This window comes from Electrona antarctica (assembly GCF_951216825.1).
Source record: "Electrona antarctica genome assembly, chromosome: 2".
Lineage (NCBI taxonomy): Eukaryota > Metazoa > Chordata > Actinopteri > Myctophiformes > Myctophidae > Electrona > Electrona antarctica.
Window position 1 is genome coordinate 39623756 of NC_136807.1, and position 17531 is coordinate 39641286.

Here is a 17531-nt window from a genome sequence, read left to right on the forward strand (position 1 = left end):
AATGGGGGTGCATACTGCATACATTGGTTAGACATACTAACATAACAGCCCGACAGGCATTAGTCTGATAACACCGTCGCTCCCGGCAAGCATGGCCGGTAAATAGAGACATCCCTACGACGTCCCCCTAGGGAGGTCCTCGATGCACGTCCCACTGGGAGGAGACCTCGGGGCAGACCAAGAAAGAATTTGCAGATGGAGGGATCCGAGGCATTACATCGACTCACTGGCCTTGGAATGCCGCGGGTTCCCCCAGGAGGAAGTCACTAATGTTGCTCTGGAGAGGAATGTCTGGAGCTCTCTGGTGGAGCTGTTGCCGCCGCGACCCGACTACAGATAAGCGGTTGAAGATGGATGGATGGATGCTTTTCGACAAGATACAGTATGTTGTTTTTCATGGTTTTCTTAAACTGAATATTAGAACGCTTGATTTAACCACTTTCTAAAGGTCGGAAAAAATGGAGAGCTACATAATTCGATTCGGCATGCTCCGAATAGTGGGGGGATAAAATATATATTAAAAAAATATAATTTTCGACAACATACTATTGACTAGGGCGTTTGAATCTTGATCTGATCGGTGTTGTTAGCAATGTACTGTATAGTTGTTCTTCATGTGACTAAGTTGTAGATGCCTGAACCAGTGTTGATTTTGGCAGCAAATTTAGATTTTAGTTTAGTCATAGTCACATTTTAGTCATCTGAAATGTTTTAGTGTTAGTCTAGTTTTAGTCGACTAAATATCATAAGATTTTAGTCCACTAAATGTACAGTTGATTTAGTCTACCAAAACCAAAATGTATTTTGGTGGGCCTGATGGATGATTTTACACTTGCTGCGACGCATTGTGAGCTTGTAGATCTGCTATTTTCAGCATGCAACCAAGTGTAAAATGACTTATACTGGATCCCTTGTCCACTAGTCCCTTCCTAGCATTTCAGTCTAGTTTTTATTTGTTGACGAAATTGTCAGTATATATTTAGTCTTAGTTTCAGTCATCATGGCTTAGTTTCCATTTAGTTTCCATTTAGTTTTCGTCAGTGAAAAAAGGTAGTCGTCATCATTGTTTTAGTGGACGGAATCAACAGTGGCCTGAAGCGTACCTTGGGCTCATGCTGCTTGGCCTCCTGAGCCAGTAGCTTCAACAGTAGAATCAACAGTAGAATCAACAGTGGCCTGAAGCATACCTTGGGCTCATGCTGCTTGGCCTCCTGAGCCAGTAGCTTCAACAGAATCAACAGTGTCCTGAAGCGTACCTTGGGCTCATGCTGCTTGGCCTCCTGAGCCAGTAGCTTCAACAGTAGAATCAACAGTAGAATCAACAGTAGAATCAAAAGTGTCCTGAAGCGTACCTTGGGTTCATGCTGCTTGGCCTCCTGAGCCAGTCTTTTCTCTATCATGGCTTCCTCCTGCTTCTTCCTCTGCTCATTGTCTGCCACTGCATCCTGTACAACACAGAACATGGAGGCCATTCAGAGACTCCAATGAGACCAACTAAACACAGCAGCCGAGCCAACTGGAGGAAACAAAGTGACCCTTTTAGAACAGGAATCAGAGCAGAAGTTTAGCTGACAAAGGGAACACACATTTTGATGAACATAATCTGTCATCATCAATCCCTCTCTGTCTCATACACACATGCACACACATGCACGCACACGCACACACACACACACACACACACACACACACACACACACACACACACACACACACACACACACACACACACACACACACATTAACGATAATTATTGTTAGCAGGGCTGCCAACTTTCAGCTGACATTTTTTTTAATGTCAATTAAATCCTAAAATATATGAACTTATATTGTTATACGCCACATACTGTGTATGTGGATATACTGTACTATAGTATGTTGTGTTTCATGGATTTCTACAACATACTATAGTGTGTTGTTTTTCATGATTTTCATCAATTGTTTTCATGACTTTCGACGATGAAAAAAAGGATGAAAATCATGTTTTTCATGATTTTCGACGTGAATGTTTTTATTTAAAATTTCCAACAATGAAAAAAATTGAAGAAAATCATGAAAAACAACGTAGTATAGTATGACATTTTTCATGGTTTTCGATGACATACTACTCTATAGTATGTCGTTATTCATGATTTCCATAAATAAAATGTGCAAAAAAATGAAAGTAATAGCAATTCTTCCAATGATGTTTACTTGATTGTTGTAGAAAGTATGCCCTGCCCTGAAAAACTAAATTAATGACCTCTGTCCTAGTGTATAGCACTCTACTAATGTCCAGTAATAAAATCAATAATGTACTATACAGCTTCTGACATTAGACCATCGCTGAGGGGGAATACAAGGCAGGAGGACATTAGACCATGGCTGAGGGGGAATACAAGGTAGGAGGGCATTAGACCATGGCTGAGGGGGAATACAAGGCAGGAGGGCATTAGACCATGGCTGAGGGGGAATACAAGGTAGGAGGGCATTAGACCATGACTGAGGGGGAATACAAGGTAGGAGGGCATTAGACCATGACTGAGGGGGAATACAAGGCAGGAGGGCATTAGACCATGGCTGAGGGGGAATACAAGGTAGGAGGGCATTAGACCATGACTGAGGGGGAATACAAGGTAGGAGGGCATTAGACCATGGCTGAGGGGGAATACAAGGCAGGAGGGTACTATAATCTCTTCGCCAAAAACAGACAATCTACGAGCTCATAATGCATTGTGATGCCAATATCTGCTATTTTTGGCTAATCTCTGGTTAAAGGACTACAACAACAGTGATGTCACCGTGGGTGAGGTGGCTCACTGGTAAGACATTCGCCAGATGATCATGTGGTTGCAGGTTCAAACCTCACCAAGTCTTTCATACTCTTGACTTCAAAGCATGTTTTGAAGCCCATAATCCAGAAGAAACAGTTCAATAACTAAAGAAACGTGTGAAGGGTTGAAGGATACTGTAGGGGAGAGGGTCTGTCACTGATACCACAGCCTCTGCTGAGTCAGAGTGGCAGGTTCAAGCCCCATATGAGCAGGCATGTATGAACTTTGTTTTGTGTGGTGGTCTGGTCACATGTTAAGGTCACATGTTAACTACAGGAAGTGGATATAATCAGGTTGATTGAGATTGAGAACATGGTGATGAGACTAGGCTGAGAATGTTTGTTTGTTCTGTTGTGGCAATGTCAGTAAGTAAATATGTTGTTGAACACTTTAGTAATGATTCAGTGATTATATTTGGAGTGTGCATGCTGTACATTGGATTGTATTTTTTCTGTAAATGGGCAGACTTGGACACATTAGGCTACTTACATCTGCCAATAGGTGTAACCCTGTAGGTTATATTTACCACAGTTACCACAACATTTTATAAATTGTTGCTGTCGGGTGGGAACCTTATGTCCAAAACCGTTACTGTATTATCTCAAAAACATAGTTTAAAATAGTGAAAATAGCCGATCTACAAGCGCACAAGTATCGCATCATGGCGAGCTTGTGAGCTTGTAGATCATTTTTCACTTTTTTTTGCAACACTCTGTATGATGAAGTAGTGTAATATATATATATATATATATATATATATATATATATATATATATAATGGTCTAAATATGGAGGTTTCTGCCTAACAGCTATGAAATACAGTCTGTACAGAAATACGCCTGTAAGAGAATATAATTATGTACGGTATATTTAACTTGGTTCCCTAGCTGTAATATGTTTTTGTAGTATTATAAAGTTAATGTACGTTATGCTTATTTGTCTAATATTTTTAATTTTCACCCTTTCTTCAGTAAAATCCTGCCAGCTACATCACATCACCTGTTCCTTGGAAGAGTTGATGCAAAGATTGTGTTTTTGTTTAAGTTCATTTCCTACATTGACATGGGAATAGTATAATAGTCAATGACGTTATACAATGTTGTCCTTTTTAAGTCATGTCATAATACTTTGTTCTTGTTAGCCTAAATTGTTTGCAGCATCTGTGTTTTGTATTTGATTGATGTTTGTTGCAATAAATGCATGAAATGTTGTTGCAGTGGTGGAAGTACATTTACTCAAGTACTGTACTTAAGTACAATTCTACTCCACTACATCTCAGAGACAAATATTGTAGATTTTGCTTATTACAAAACATACAATAATAATTTACCCCTAGTAGGGCCTTACCCGTTCTAATATATGAACAGGAAATTATGTACAGTGTGGGTAATGCGATATAATTCATAATCACATTGATTGGGAGGGAATTGATGACGGATGTTGGGAAGTTGGGTTGAACTTGGGCACCAAAATAATGTTATTATATAAGATAGATTGTCATAGATAGATACTTTTTGACACTTCTTTTTGACACTTTTTTTTTTGCGACAGGCTGACACTAGTGCTTTTACCAAGCTGTGACTGGTCATTTCTGATTTCTGTGACATGTCAGTGACCTCTGATTGCAGTTCTGGAATCTCCACCCATAGGATTTCACAGTCAGAACAGGCAACAGTGAAATCAATATTTAATACAGCATTGACACAGCATTGTGTCCTGGTTTACACATCATTCTGATAGAAGATACATAAGTGACAACTATGTAAACACATAAAGAGCTATAGCCCTGAATAACCATAAAAGGCCTTTTTGTGACCTATTTACTTCATACTTTTATTTCCTCCCTTTCATATTAAGTAGTTTCCACTGAGTTGTTTTATTGAGGCAAGTTTTTGTTTTATTGCACCAGTTTGAGTTTATTGTTGTTTGTTGAGTTTTGAACCTAGAACCTTTGTTTTGTAAACCCCTAACCTTATTGCTTGAGCCATGCTGGCTCATGAGAAGCAAGTGAGAACTAAATACTTCACCTTGTGGACACAGTGAAAAATTGCCAAATGGTGTTCTTGAACTCACAATCTCTGGTTTGCAAAGCATGTACTGTACATCTTGCCTCAGTACCACCATGGTTCATGCTCTATCTATGGCATACTCTTCAGTGAAAGCCAGGCACAATCGATGAATAAATAAATAAATAATCATATTCTTTTAAACAAAGAGACTTCTTAGTCAGAGTTTTGAACTCCTAAAGTCTGCTTTGTAAGGCATATTATGTACCAAGTTTCCACTGCACTGTTTTGAACCAAGAGCCTTGGTACTTCAAGGCATGTATATTACCACTGTGCCACCATGGGTCACACTCATACTGATATATTCTTCAGTGAAATACTAGAGCTGGCACAAACTTGGAAAGTAACTGGATAAAAATATTCCAAAAGATGGTTTTAAAGAATCTAAATCTCAGTTGTGTCATAATGAACCCTGATCATCAGAGGGTGTATATCAGTAGATTCATTCTGTCAGGGGGAGGTGTTTGCTGTGGATTTTGATCTTTTGACTGGTCACCTGCTCCTTCAACCCCACATATAACCTCCAACATTTCAACAGTGTGAAAGGTGTGGGGGTGAGTGTACAGTAGATGCTCCACAAGTCAAAAGCTTGTGCGTTTGAATCTTGGTTGTGGTTAATCTTTATGTTCTGTCTTTGTAAGGCAAGGAGCATGGATGCAGTCCACATCCCTCCTCATGCTCTCTTCTTTATATATAGTAGCTCTAGTAGGAGAGGGAGGAGCTGAAGAAATTTATATCTTAAGCAAAGTATTTTTTATTTTCCTGCCTCACACCCTCTTTTAGTTCCAGCAGGAGTGGGAGGAGCATGGAGGCAGCCCACTTCTAGAGGAGGAGCTTTACATATTAAGCACTACATTTTTTGTGATTACCCATTTCTTTTATATTTTGTGACCATTGTATCATTGTATTAGTCTTCAATCACCCTTCATTTGAGTTTTTATTGAGGCATTTGAATCAGTTTATATAATCACACCATTTTGAGTTTATTATTGTTTGAGTTGTTTGTTTGTTGAGTTTTGAACATGGAACCTTTTGGTTTATAACCCCCTGACCTTATTGCTTGAGCCATGGTGGCACAAGGAAGAAGCAAGTGAGAACTAAATATGTCACCTTGTAGAGACTTGTAGAAATTTGCCAAAAGGTGATCTTGAACTCACAATCTCTGGTTTGCAAAGCATATATCTTACCTCTGTACCAACATGATTCATGCTCTATCCATGGTGTACTCTTCAATGAAAGTTTAGAGCCAGGCACAAAAAAAAACAAAAAAACATCCTTTCTTTTAAACCAAGATACTATTTAGTCTGAGCTTTGAACTCACAAACTCTGCTTTGTAAGGCATGTACCAAGTTAGCACTATACCACTGTCGTTTATACTCAGCTATTGCATGCTCTTCATTGAAAGACTAAAGCCAGGTACACTTGGGAAAAACTATTACTGATTTGAACCAAGAGCCTTCTCAGTGTGAGTTTCGAACTCACAATTACCGGTACTTCAAGGCATGTGTATTACTAGCCTGGCTAATAAACCAGACTAATATCACACAACACTGTCGCGGTATATCAGTCTGGGCTGGCTCCACTTGGATTTAATTTCCCGGGGAACATTTTCTCTTTGACGCAATTGGTCAGAGCTACTGTCAGTCAAAAGTCTCAAGCATTGAACGTCACTGTACCAAAGCCCGCCTATATTGCATACCGTGTCCCGATTGGTCCGACCTGTTCTCTGCTGTAGGAAAGAGGCGTGCTACTGAGCCTCGCCAGACCGTAATCCGCTGGTAGGCAACTTTTTTTTGCCAACGGCTGATTCGGTCTGGTTTATTAACCAGGCTAGTGTATTACCACTGTGCCACCATGGGTCATACTCATACTGATATATTCTTCAGTGAAAGACCAGAGCTGGCACAAACTGGATAAGAATATTCCAAAAGTTTTAAAGAATCTAAATCTCAGTTGTGTCATAATGAACCCTGATCATCAGAGGGTGTATCAGTACATTCATTCTGTCAGGGGGAGGTGTTTGCTGTGGAGTTTGATCTTTTGACTGGTCACCTGCTCCTTCAACCCCACATATAACCTCCAACATTTCAACAGTGTGAAACGTCTGGGGGTGAGTGTACAGTAGATGCTCCACAAGTCAAAAGCTTGTGGATTTACATATTTCTTATTTCATGATTTTCCTTTTAGCTCCAGCAGGAGTTGGAGGAGCATGGAGGCAGCCCACATCTAGAGAAGCTTTACATATTAAGCATTTCATTTTTTGTGATTACCCATTTATTTTATGACCTATTAACTTTATTGTTTTATTAGTCTTGAATCACCCTTTATTTGAGTTGAAGTTTTTTTATTGAGGCATTTTAATCAGTTTATTTAATCAAACCAGTTTGAGTTTATTGTTGTTTGAGTTGTTTGTACCTTTTGGTTTATAAACCCCTGACCTTATTGCTTGAGCCATGGTGGCACATGGAAGAAGCAAGTGAGAACTAAATATGTCACCTTGTAGAGACTTGTAGAAATTTGCCAAATGGTGATCTTGAACTCACAATCTCTGGTTTGCAAAGCATATATCGTACCTCTGTACCAACATGATTCATGTTAGAGGCAAACTCTTGAGTTTTCAATGAAAGTTTAGACCCTTGCACAAACTTAAAAAAAACATCCTTTTTTAAACCAAGACACTATTTGAGCTTTGAACTCACAAACTATGTACCAAGTTAGCACTATACCACTGTTGTTTATACTCAGCTATTGCATGCTCTTCATTGAAAGACTAGTCATGTACAAACTTGGGGGAAAAAACCAAGAGACTTCGCAGTGTGAGTTTTGAACTCAAAATCCCTGCTTTGCAAGGCATGTATCTTACCACTGTACAACTATGGGCCAAATTTTCATACAGATATATGCTCTGGAAAAAAAACATACATCTATGTATGTGTATTGTGTATTTTGAACCAATTAAGAGACTTCCCAGTGTGAGTTTTGAAGAGAGAATCACCACAGATAGCAAAAGCAAAAAAAAAAGAGTAGATTTCTTTGTTTTTTTGATAATTCCTAGAAATATTCTATCAATATTGTATAAACCCAGAAATGTTAGTCCAGGTCCTCAATAACAATATTTTACAAATGTTTCCCTATTACAACATTGTGCCATGTCATTGACCATTGTCTGTCTCCTCATACCAGCTCATGCTGCTCACGTGCAAAACGTGCAAAACGGAAGCTGTGCCCGATGAGCTCAAACAGAAACTATGCCACCAACACAGAAACCCCAAATATAGATATAAACCTATCCATCCCTATTATGGGCATGTCATAAGAGGCAAACATTTGGCCAAAATAAGCAAAGGTTCACCGAATATATCTTATCTACAAGCAGCTCACAACGTGTTGCAACACAACAGGTTTGTCTTAGTGGTTAAAATGACGAATAAAACATACAATGGCTGCAGTGTTTTAAAAATATATATCATCATCATCATCGTACTTAAAAATGTACCAATGTGCTATGTTAGGTTAGCCTTGGTTGGCGCTGTTCTGTAGCATTGCTTTCAAACACAGGCTTTCAAACACAGGCATGCAGCTGGAGCTTATTCACAACTCTAAACTCCCCAAGTCCTCCAACTGCTGCCGCTGGAGAAGAGGCTATAACAAATGGTGTTTCGCCAGAGACTAGACTCAGATCTGTCTGAGAAAACGGTGCTGAAACCACTCCCCAAGTCACAACATCGACCAATCTCAGTCATGATCAAACCTGCCATCACAAAGTCCCAAGTACCCTTTCGACGCCGTTTCAACCTCATGAAGGCCAAGTGGGATGAGTACAGCGAAGGAATGGAAAAGAATCTAACAGACCAGAAGGTCCAGAAGTAGCTTCCTGGATGCCACATGCAGAACTGGTGACCACACCTCTGTTGCCAGGACTACAGAGTGGCACAACCAGTGGAACAGCTTGGGCAGCCAGACAACCCAATGGACAGAGAGAGGCATCACCCCAGATGAATGTCTTGCGACTGCTTCATGACCAACCTTGGGCCACCTGGAAAACTTTGAACCGTCTGCGGGTCGGCGAAGGACGCTGCAAGGCATCCATGAAAAGATGAACATGCTCTGATGCATGCGTGTGCGGTGAACCACAAACAATGGACCACATCATGAGATGTAGCTCTGCTCCACAATGTACTGGAGATGACCAGGCCGAACCAAATGCCGCTGCACTGGCCCGCGCCAACCACTGGAAATACGTGATATAGAGGATGGCCAGACACGAAGACGAAGACGTTTTAAAATAACTTTTCAAACAACATCATGTGAAATGTCATTTTGTTTTTGTCCCTTCCAGGTCACGATCTATATATGCACAATCATACATGCAAATACGGTATACACATACTGTATACACAACACAACTACAACAACACAACAACACAACACACAAAGACAGTGACAGAAATCCTTGTGTCGCACATTTCCTCGAGCAGATCCCATAAATCCCGACTAAGAACAATCTCAGGAAGCGTGTTCTTTGGCGGGACAGGGCGGAGCTGTCCGGGGGTAATGGAAGGGGGGGGGGGGGGGGGGGGGGGGGGGATGGGGGGGCCCAGTCTAAACACTACAGCTGAGGCTACTAAGGCCAGGCCCAGCTGGTCCTTCCTGTTATTTGGCCTCTGCCTCCACCAGGCCATGTCCTGTGGCACACACACACACACACACACACACACACACACACACACACACACACACACACACACACACACACACACACACACACACACACACACACACACACACACACACACACACACACACACACACACACACACACACACACACACACACACACACACACACACACATACACACACACAGACACACAGACAGCCCTGGGTCTGCTCTTCTCTGTGCGGAAGCAGAGGGGCCACACCCTGATGAATCCTGGGAAATGGACTTAGAGAACCACAGAGAGGAAGGCCCATGCACCTAACGCCCTTCCATTCACACTTCGGCGGTGTCGCGCGTTGAAAATAGCAGACTTACAAGCTCACAGCGCGTTGCGGATGCGCCGCGTTGTGAGCTTGTAAGTCTGCTATTTCGGGGAAGCGACAACGTCGTGGGACGAAGCATTATGCTGCGTTCACACTGGCAGACACAAAAGATACAAAGCTTTGAATCTGAAGTTTGTCGCTTTGTAGCTTTGTATCTGAAGACAGCACAACTTATTTGTAGCTTTTGTAGTTGTTGTAGCTTTTGCTGCAGCTACTGTTGCAAAATGTCAGGTATATCTTTGTACAGTATCTTCATGTCGCTGGCTTCCATCGAAAATGAATGGTAGCCTGTATCTTTGTAGCTGCCTGTGTGACCACAGCATTAGGCTTAAATGTGTGTAATGGAACTGACCGTATAACGATGGTCCCTGGGAACCAGACGTTGTTGGTATGCTCACCTTGTAGGCCTTGATGAAGCGCACGAACACAGGGAAGAATACAGAGGGAGGAGTCAACTTGGAACTTTCTCCGAAGTAGTTGACCACGTGGTTGAAGGCTTCCTAAAATTGGGGAAGAGGACGACATCATGAGTGGCACTGATTTTAGCAAATAGGGTCAAGTTAGAGCAGTGGCTCTCAAAGTGGGGTCCATCCGGGGACCCCCAGGGACTCTCAAAGTGGTTTCCATCCGGGGACCCCCAGGGACCCCCAGGGACTTCTGAATTATATTTAACGTAAATCTTCACCTCTGCTGGTCTCGGCACAAAACATGTCTGTTTCCATTTTAGACCAGTTGATATTTTTGAAATCATAATCAGATGGATGGTGTGGCCAATCACATCAGCAATCTCACTTCCAAGACGTCAAACTGGTGACTTCTTGTTGGGACGGGAGGGACAGACGGAATTCGGCACATGTTGACTGCATGGGGTCGGCTGTAGCCAACTTTGCAAAGCTCGGCAAGGCTACTCGCTCATTTCCAATGCTCGTGGCTCAAGTCCGCCCTCGTTTTAACTTTTTTTGGTTTTGTTTTAGAATGGCACTTCCGCATTCCTGGGGTGCGGAAGTGTCCGGCAACGCACCGTACGGTCACATCATTTTGTCCCAAGAGGTCACAATGTGCATTTCGGGGAGTGAGAGAGAGAGAGAGTAAGTGTGTCGGCGAATAAATACCTCTGCTGTCTTGGCGTCCTTCTGCAGCTTGTCCAGCTGTGCGTCGCTGGTTTGGAGGAAGCCCTTGAGGACGGAGTGGTCGTGGAGACTGCACTCCCTCCTGATCAGCTCCATGCCTTTACCCAGCTCTCGCACGTCCAGCAGCACATTCTCCAGGGACACTGCACACACACACACGCACACACACACGTGAAAACGTGATCTCCTGGCATAGATAAATAATGTTAGGATGGTTTCTCCACCTTTTTGTTTTTTCAAACGCCTCATTTGACTGCAGAGTGAATGAAAAAAGTCCAGCATGAAAATGTGCACTTGAATTATGTTTCCTTTTTTTCTTTTCTCCAAACCAACCTGCTGCGGCTTTATCAACAAAGTGCAGTTCACTGTAGAAGTTGACCAACTCTGTGAACTTCTCCTTCACAATAAGAGCTATGTAGTGGAGCAGCGTCATCTTCCTGTCCGTCGACTTAGTGTCCAGCAGCTGTGGAACACGAAGGCGTGCAGAACAATATCAGCCAGTGTGTGCATTCAAATATAGACTCTAGCTCTTCTACAAGTATTATTGTTGTGATGAACTGAGATACATGTTAAATGTGCTACTCACCAGATCGAGACTTTGTAACTTGAAGCCATACACACAGCCTCGTTTGCTGCTGTTCATGTAGTTTCCCAAGGCTAAAATGATCTGCACATAGAAGACGATAAGGAAGATAGGACATAAAGTGAATACAATTTCACTTGCTTTAAATGAACGTTAAAGCACTGTCAAATGTCAAGAAAGCATATATCGTCTCGGTCGGGTGGAAACCTCATCATGTCCAAAACTGTTCAAATTAAAAAGTAGCAGATCTACAAGCTCAATACGGGGCGTGCAAGCTTGCAGATTTGATACTTTGTTTTATGCTTTTGTATGATCAAATAGGGCGTGTTCTACATTTAGTACAGTGTAGAGTGACAGGAAACAGGGAGAGACACTTAGCAAAGGTCGTAGGGCTCTGGAATTGAACCTGCAACTCACTGATGCATCAGAGCCTATACATTCACATGGTATGAGCCTCAACGGCTAGGCCATCGGCACCCCAAAGAAGAATGAATATTATTAATATTCATTATTCATCATCATCATTCATATGCGGACCAATGCTGGTATTGACATTGTGCGTTAATATTATATTAAAGCACGATGTCAATACCACATTGGTCCGCATATAACATCAAAGTTCACACAAGCTCTCCCGTCAAGTCAAAAAAATGTGTTACCTCGAGCATTTTTTTCATCTTCGGCGAGGATTTCACAGAGGCAGACGCGGCGATGATGGCGTTGAGCTGCGGCGTGAGCATGGTGATGCTGTCGGCGAAGTTCCCGACAAAGGTGATGATGTTCATCCTCTGCGTGAGCCGCTCGATCTTGCTGAAGAGCAGCATGAAGCGGTCCTCCTCGGCCAGCTGGTCCAGCGGGCGCCGCTCGCGCTCGTACTGGCGCATGATCTTTGTCTCCGCCTCCGTGGGGAGAAAACGCATCAGGCACTCCACGAAGTCCACGGGCAAGGCCTTCAGGTCAAACCTGAGGAGGAGACGGGAGCATGGCAGGTATTACGTGTGGTTAAGAACACCATCGTTGCTGTCGGGCAAGAAACCTCCTATCTCCGTATTTTAACTTTGCGTGTTTTCATTCGTAATTAAATGCCCTACTTGATCACACTACACTACAGCATCACACAAAAGCATGAAAAGTAGCAGATCTGCAAGCTCAAAACACGGCACGAAGTGGCGCGTTTTGAGCTTGTAGATCTGCTGCTTTGATACTGAATCCTGAAAAGTACAGGTAACAGTTTTGGACATATTTCCACCCGACAGAGACGATGAATCAGACCAATGACAAACAAAATATATAAAAGCAACAAAATATATATAACACTAATACAAATTACTCATAAAAAATGGATCGATGGTCCATTACCTGTTTTTCTTAAATACACAAAAGAAATGTCTTAAAATGAAGGCTTGATTTTTAAGCGTTGATGATGCCTTGTTACTGGAAGGATTCAGAAGCACATTTCAAAGTCAGCGCAGAGGGACAAAGAGTGGCGTACTTCTCTATGGCCTTGCAGATCTCCTCGCTGCTCTTGTGGGCCTTCCTCAGCGTGATGGCCAGGTTCTTGGAGCGGTTGGCGTCCAGTAGGTTGACCTTGTTGACCGACTTCTGCGGTTTGCTCTTAGTGCAGGGGTGCTCCACGATGGGACCCTGGGCTCTGGTCTTAAACATCTCCTCAAACCTCTCCACGTCTAACTCCTGTACGTACACACGGAACACACACGACAGACAGCAGCGGCAGTGTGATTGTTTTATCATAAACACCTGTGGTTTCTCAAAGTGGGTGCCGTACGTGGCACTCTTGATGCAAGTCCAGGGGTGCAGAATACTCTGAATACTTTGATAATAATTGGAATTTATCAATATATAACTTCAGTTTAACCACGTTTAGACCCTAACGTTTTCATTGCACGGTTAACTTCTGAGTGTGTCCTTTTTCAATCTACGCCAAATCTCTTTGCCAAAAATAGCAGATCTACAAGCTCACAACGTGTCGCGCTGTGACACGTTGTGCGCTTGTAGATCGGTAACTTTTGGTGCATGTTCCCCCTCAATAAGGATGGTTCAGGTGGTTGAATGTCAAGAAGAAAGTCATTTTCAATCTGTCCTATAATGGAAACAGACATTCTCTCACGTTTTCCCTGTGCCATGATGTACAGTTTGACGTTATAGGGGGAAATATTTACATATTTACGTACCAATATATGACATAAAGGTAAGACGCTGTAAAGTAACAGTAATTCAGGGGTGCCATGGCTGAAAACGTCATTTACAGGGCTGGCCATGTTTGAGAACCACTGATCTGACCCACTGACCCAAAAACATTATGCGTGAGTGAGCGTTTGTGTCGGCGAGATCAAAGACAAGTCCAGTAATTGTGTTTGTTTTCACCCTAGTCCTCTGTTTAATCTGATTCAAGTCTAGTTTATATTGTATAAGACAAGCTATGGCTCAGAGCTCTGGGTGTTTATACTGAACCAAATCAAAGCTGTGAATCATTAATGACTCCGTGTGAGCCGCTAGAAAATGTATGTCAGGAGGTGCGAGCCAGCCAATTGGCTCGCAGCCTGCATGTGATCTGAGGCGTTCCAAATTAGACGTTGTCCGTGACCCAAACGATGTAGTGCACAACATGGGGTTTGTTTTACACGATATAAACGAGGCCGCACGTACCTCTAGCACGCGCTCATCGTCGATCTCATTGAAGACGGTGCCATTGATCTGATTGGGTTTCAGGGCTGTCCAGTTGAACACAGGCAGGCGGAACTTGGTTTTGATGGGCTTCTTGATTCTGATAGCTGTAGTGAAAGATACAATACAACCAAGCTGTTGAACAGTGCTAGTACATATGGCTCAAATGTTTATGGTATCCTACTTCACTAAACCTCTTTCTGAAGACAAAATGGTCCATAACAAACTAGATAAAGTGCCCCTCGGGCCACAGGTCTCCACCAGGCCAGGTCAGGTTGTGGCCTCCTGGTGGTGGCGCTATAGTAGGCCAATGTGAAAAGGGTGCCATTTCTTCTTACACCTTGGATGGCAATTGGATTTGAAAAATGTGTTTTGCAAAAATCCACCTGTTGGTGGCGCTATAACAGGCCAATGTGAAAAGGGTGGGATATATTCCTCAGCCTAGTAGGAAAGTCTGTGAAAGATTTCACGTAAATTGCACGCTGCGTTCATGATTTGAGGCGGGACAATCCTGCAAACTTTGAAAGCCAATTTTAGCCAATTAGGATGGAATATGAAATATCGGACACATCCGTCTTGAACACATGACTATAGAGATAGTGTGTAACGATTTGGGGGATTTTTGGACAGAATCTGGAGGAGTAATATCAAAAGATGTGTTTTTCAAAAGTCACACACACACACACACACACACACACACACACACACACACACACACACACACACACACGGACGGAGTGCAAAACATACTCTCTCCCCATGCCTTCGGCCTGGTGGAGACAATTATGCTGTGCAACGTTTAGGGGGAAATTGTTTTACCTGAAACCCCGAAACTTAGGATAAAAGAGGGATTTGCACCAGGCAAAGGTGGAGCGAGAGGAGGCAGCGGTGGTGGAATTGGTATTGAATGATGATTGAATTCTCCTGCAAAGAACAGACAAACTCAGAATAGCTGACAGTGTGCAATACTGTGTAATAGTGTGTAATACTTGAACATGACACTCAAATGGCTCTTCTCGACTATAAGAGGAACTAAAGGAATTTCACAGGTTCTGGGTTTGTTTCCATACGCTTTGTCTCGGTTTCAGATTCTCTGGGCTCTGCTCAGGAGATAAAACTAACCCTGAGTTCTGGGAACGCATGGGAGGAACAAGCAGCGATGTCGCTCTGGATCGCTCAACGTGAGGAACCAGACACGTTGTGATCAGCGATTTGAGCTAAAAAAGAAAACTTCATGAGCTCTGAGGTTGTGGGTTTCCCTTCGTAGTCGAAAAGAGCCATAAGTGGAAGTGCAACAGCATTCGATATAGACAGTCGTCAGTGCTCTCTCTCCCCCCTGTGTGCTGCAGTCTCTCTGTCTGCACTCTCACACAGAGGAAACACCCTGCGTTTCCCTTTTCCTGTCTGCGCTTTAGAAGGGTGCCGCCGTGACCCCATCACCTGGCTGGCCACCAAAATAACTGAAAATAGACCTCCGTGAGTCAGTGAGTCACCTAAAAAGTCTGGTGTCCCCGAACTTTTCCCATACGTAATGTCACCAGACACCATTATCACAGTGAGTCACACAGTCTGTTACCTGGGGGTCATCGCCAGGCTGGCTTGTGGTGGATTATACTTTTGTAATCGTTCGGTTTTTCACACGGGCATATAAAATGAGCGGACAATAATGTTACCAGAAACACATAAAGAGATAGCCCTGAATGACCATAACAGGCCTGTAACACTGAGTGTGTGCAATGTGTACACTCTCAGAGTTATGGGGGTCCTTGACAATCAAACATTTGAGAACCACTAGTGCTAGTGGACTCCTAATGTGCCATAGTGTCATAAATCAGTGTCATACATAAACCTGGAGACTGACATTCAGTAATTGGGTCTTATGATCAAATTAAGAACATTATAATGGAAACAACACAACAGAAAACTGTCAGGATGTAGACATTTTGTAGGATCGTCCTCAGGTCTAAATGGTCTATATTACCTGAGGCCGAGGGTAGGGGAGGAGGTGGCGGGGGTGGAGGGGGTGGGGGCGGCGGGGCTTCGCTGGCGGGCGGTAAACTGGCGTCTATGGCGCCGCCGGGTCCCGTGAGTCCAGCGGGGTAGTTCGCCCCGGACAGCCCCAGGTCGCTGAGGGGGAAGCCGAGGTTTCCGCCGCCCGCGCCCCGGCCACCGGCGATACCGCCACCGCCACCTCCGACTCCCAGGGGCTCGATGGAGATGTCTCCGTCGGGCTTCTTGTGCAGGCGGATGGTGCCCTGCTGCTCCAGCTCCAGCAGGCGTCTCTCGATGTTGCAGTGCTTCTGGAAGGCCGCGTCCTTCTCCTTGATCACCCTCCGCAGGGTGTTGACCTGGGTGTTGGTCGACTCGTATGTTTCCTGGAAACGGTCACCGGGGGGCGGCAGTGAGCACACACACACACACTGGCACAGCGCAATGACTCCACACAATGCTATAAAACAACACATCCTATTTCCTTCTGACCTAATTTGCTATAATAACATTTTCCTTTTTCTATTTTTCTTCCCCCTGCATGCGTGAGAAATGGATATATAACTTCGGGTCCTTGACCACAAAGCAAAGCGGACTGAACTGTAAGCATCATTATAAGCACTGGTGGAAAGTAACTAATACATTTACTCAAGTACTGTACAGTTTTGAGGTATTTTTTACTATACTTGAGTATTTCCAATTCAATACTTTTCAATACTGTCTACTCCAGCCTCATCTCAGATCCAAATATTGTACTTTTACTCCACCACATATATTTGACAGCTAGTTACTTTATTATTACAAAACATACATTAACCACTTCAGCCCTATATACATTTCGCTCATTTGATTGTCAGCTTGCTGTTTTCAAAACATTTGAAAGCTTGAAATGAGACATTCTGCATAAAGGGTATACTTTCTACTTGTGGTACTTTAAAGACAAGTACGTTTTGATGCCAACACTTTTGCAGTAGATTTCTATTTCTATATTGCAGTATTGATACAGAATGTGAGTGCTTGGTCCAGCACTGATTCTAAGTGCCGTCCTCTTACCCGTATGGCGTGCAGGTCCTTGTCCTTTTGGATGAGCAGCTTCTCCAGATCAGCCACCTTCATCATGGTCTCATTCTCCACGTCCAGGAACTTCTCTGTCACCTACCGGAGGAGGAGGAGGAGGAGGAGGAGGAGGAGGAGGAGGAGGAGAAGAACGCAGCGACGGCCAA

General features: G+C 43.3%; 1 protein-coding gene and 1 long non-coding RNA gene across 3 annotated transcripts in view; one reads left to right on the forward strand and one right to left on the reverse strand.

Moving 5' to 3' along the window:
• Window positions 1-17531, reverse strand: part of fmnl3 (formin-like 3) — a 61515-nt gene that overhangs the window by 6186 nt on the left and 37798 nt on the right. The window contains exons 13-23 of the mRNA XM_079517486.1: window positions 17362-17463; window positions 16301-16694; window positions 15139-15243; window positions 14302-14426; window positions 13127-13326; window positions 12294-12597; window positions 11638-11718; window positions 11385-11514; window positions 11034-11194; window positions 10320-10421; window positions 1353-1445 (exon numbers count right to left, since the gene is read on the reverse strand). Coding sequence (XP_079373612.1) covers window positions 1353-1445; window positions 10320-10421; window positions 11034-11194; window positions 11385-11514; window positions 11638-11718; window positions 12294-12597; window positions 13127-13326; window positions 14302-14426; window positions 15139-15243; window positions 16301-16694; window positions 17362-17463 — 1797 coding nt within the window. The remainder of the gene's footprint in view (window positions 1-1352; window positions 1446-10319; window positions 10422-11033; window positions 11195-11384; window positions 11515-11637; window positions 11719-12293; window positions 12598-13126; window positions 13327-14301; window positions 14427-15138; window positions 15244-16300; window positions 16695-17361; window positions 17464-17531) is intronic.
• Window positions 137-4023, forward strand: LOC306934743. Of its 2 annotated transcripts, none has more exons than XR_013791335.1 (2): window positions 137-382; window positions 3785-4023. It is a non-coding gene; the product is annotated as an uncharacterized lncRNA (long non-coding RNA). The 2 variants fall into 2 exon arrangements; XR_013791336.1 differs by lacking the exon at window positions 137-382 and adding an exon at window positions 3141-3178.